The sequence below is a fragment of the Jaculus jaculus genome, chromosome 12, assembly GCF_020740685.1.
Source record: "Jaculus jaculus isolate mJacJac1 chromosome 12, mJacJac1.mat.Y.cur, whole genome shotgun sequence".
NCBI classification, from domain to species: Eukaryota; Metazoa; Chordata; class Mammalia; order Rodentia; family Dipodidae; genus Jaculus; species Jaculus jaculus.
This window is the reverse complement of record NC_059113.1, coordinates 67,286,958-67,290,282: the sequence shown is the minus strand read 5'-3', so window position 1 is coordinate 67,290,282 and position 3,325 is coordinate 67,286,958. Positions and strand designations below refer to the sequence as shown.

Below are 3,325 nucleotides of genomic sequence, written 5' to 3'. Positions count from 1 at the left end.
AAGGTCTCTCTGAGGCCAAGGTTTCAAATCTTTCCACATTCCTTTTAAAAATCAGTTCCAAAAGACCAAAGCCACACAGTCAGGTATCTAGCAGCAATCCCACTCCTGGTACCGCTTTACTGTTGCAGTTAAGTTTGCATTGCTGATAGAAACCACCCAACCAAGAGCAGCTTGTGGAAAAAAAGAGGTTTATTTTATAGGCCTGAGGGAAAGCTCCATGATGGCAGGAGAAAATGATGGCATGAGCAGAGGGTGGACATCATGCCCTGGTGGATCATAGTAACAGGAGAGTGTGCCAAATACTGGCAAGGGACACTGACTATAACACCCATAAGCCCACCCCAAACAATACACTCACTCCTCCTGCCATCTCTATCAGCTGGGAATCTAGCATTCAGAACACTTAAGTTTTTGGGGGACATCTGAATCAAACCACCATAATTGGGGAACCTCAAAATAATAATGGTACCTGATATTTATATAATAAAATGACTTATTAATTAATATCATGCCCATTTTTTATTCTTATAACAAATCCAATGGGGAGATAAGCAAAGTATGTTACAAGTGAGGTGACAGAGATGTAGGAGAAACAATAGCTACTGCCAGGTGGTGCTGAGAATAAAATTGGGTCTTTGGGACTTGTGGTTCACAGCTCTGTGTGCACAGTTCTGCCACCACTGGGACAGCCACTTCTTGTGGCCAGCTCATTACATAATATTGGGTGTTTTTGAGAGGCTTCATTCCCAAACTCGGTCTAAGCAAGTTTCATATTTTCACAACTAAAAAGTAAAATAAAGCTTGAGGCCCAGAAAATGAACTGTGGTAATCTTCTGTGACAGTCAGACTCCAGGAAGCTCCAAGCCTGGTTTTCATATCCCTGGACTCCTACAGAGAACAATTCTGAGCTGTATGGCAGAACATTGCACATGTGATGGTATGTGACTTGTGTAGCTATTGGTAAGGGATCCTGAACCTTCTGCCTGGTTCTATAAGACTGTATGTTCTTACAGGAAGCTGGTGGCTTCTGTGAGATGTGTGCCACGTGGAAGGGAACTGAGATGTCCTACTTGGGCCAGTATTGCTTCCCAGAGCTGTGAGTGAGCCCCTTGGAAGGGAATCTCGCACTGGAGACTGGCCCAAAGTTGGCCATAGGCCTGGCAGACATGTGGCAGCAACTGTTTTGAGAAACCCCTAGCTAGTATCATCCTCTCAGATAAAGTACTCTTATTTTTTTCACTTGGGATCTCACTATGTAGCTCAAGCTAGCCTGGAAAATGTCATGTGACCAGACTGAACTCAGGAGATATATATATATTACAGGTATAATCCCACCACATCTGGCTAAGTGTCGTGACAACCTCGACCATGACACCACCCGAGAGCTCTTCTTTAAGCAGTTTATTCAGGAACCTTGAACAATCTTCTGACCCAGGGAAGAGCCGACCCACAAGCTAAGTAGTCCTGCGCTAGCCAACCCTAGTGAGCTACGTGGCCCATGCAGATAGATCCACGATTAAGGAAGCAGAATTAGTTAAGCAGCCTCAGCCAAATAAGGACTTGTTTATCCCAGAGAGCGCTTGCTATGGGGCTAGCGGAAGGCGGAAGCCCATGCCATCTTGAGGGCGCAGCACATTGCAGCTCTCCACAGCTAAGTACTTCCAGTTCTTGACCCATAGACTCTGGGAGAAAAAAACTAATGTCTAAGCTGTTTTGAGTCACTGAATTTTGGATTTCACAGTATTATGGTTTGATGGGAAGTGTCCCTCAAAAAGGTTCATGTGCTGAAGGCTTAGCCTACAGCTGGCAGGGTTAAATGGGAGGTGCCTGGATCATAGCTACATGAATCAATTTATCCATTGATAAATTCATAGCAAAATCATCTATTGGTAGCTGGGGCCTAGCTAGAAAAAGTAAGTCACTGAGGTGTGCTTCTGTAGAGTGTATTTTATCTGCAGACCCTTGCACTCCTCTCTCTTCTTCCTGGTCTCCTCCATCTGAACCCCTTACTTCATGGTGTTCCCATCTTACCACAGGCCTACAAGCAATGGAGCCAGTTGGCTATGGACTTAGACTTCTGCAGTCATGATCCAAAATAACCCTTTCCTCCTGTAAGCTAATTTTTTTTCAGACATTTTTGTCACAGAGCGGAAAAACTGATTAGTACACCCTGTACTAGACAACTAAATTTCTGTCAGTGCGTCACCATATGGGGTATGGGCAATCTCAATGGCTTCATGGAGCACTTTTTCTTTTCATCAAATAAATTGAATTCCAAGCCAACATTTGAAAGTGATTTTTTTTTTTTTTAAGGTAGGGTCTCACTGCACAGGCTGTCCTGGAATTCACTATGTAGTCTGAGGATGGCCTTGAACTCAGCAATGCTCCTACCTCTGCCTCCCCTCCTGAGTGCTGGGATCAAAGGCGTGTGCCACGCCCGGCTTTGGAAACTTTTTGTACAATATAACTTTTATTTTAGTGCTTTTTGTCAGGATCTCTGTAGAAGAAACCTCGGCAACTCCGAGGTGCCAGCTTGACCAGGAGCTCATTGGGGCACCCTCAGGTCATGTCACAGCAGGAAGCATCGCCAGTCACCTTGAAATCTTTTGCATCTCGACTGCAAAACCAGAGCTGGGGAAGACAAGGAAGGGAAAGGACTAGGAGCCCCGCGGGATGAGGCAACCGGGATTTTAGGATCTTCTGCAGAACGCCGGTCCCAGCTTCCCCCGGAGCCTGAGCCGTGACTCTGAGTCCCTCCCGCAGAAGTTGGTTCCCGAGAAGGCGGCAGGCGGAGGGGCCCCGCGGCGCCCGCAGATCCGCTGGGGGCTGCGCTTGGGGGGCTGCGCCCGCGGGAGCCGAGCTTAGCCGAGGAGGCCGAGGTGCAGGGCGGCGAGCTGTCCCCCGCGTCGCCCAGCATGGAGTGGGAGCTCAACCTGCTGCTGTACCTGGCGCTCTTCTTCTTCCTGCTCTTCCTGCTCTTCCTGCTGCTCTTCGTGGTCATCAAGCAGCTGAAGAACTCGGTGGCCAGCACGGCTGGGACGCTGCAGCCCGGGCGGCTGTCGCTACACCGCGAGCCCTGGGGCTTCAACAACGAGCACGCGCTGTGACCGGCGGCCGGTGGGTCTCCAGGGTGGACAGCGGTGCGGGCGGCGCGGGACGCGCGCTCCTAGAGGCTGCTCCTCTCCTCCGGGATCCGCTCCACCTTACTCCGTCGCGCAACGAGGGGACCCGGGCACCAGAGGTTAGCCTTCAGGGCGAGGATGGTTTGTGCACCCGGAGCTCCTCTCCAGCTTACAGCATTTGCACCTAAGGGTGGGAAATCATA

At 49.4% G+C, this 3,325-nt stretch overlaps 1 protein-coding gene across 1 annotated transcript; it reads left to right on the top strand.

Moving 5' to 3' along the window:
• Positions 1-2,915: 2,915 nt before the first annotated feature.
• On the top strand, positions 2,916-3,107 carry Smim43 (small integral membrane protein 43). Its single transcript, XM_045130828.1, has one exon. The coding sequence runs from the start codon at positions 2,916-2,918 to the stop codon at positions 3,105-3,107; it is 192 nt and encodes a 63-aa protein (XP_044986763.1).
• The last annotated feature ends 218 nt before the right edge of the window (positions 3,108-3,325 follow it).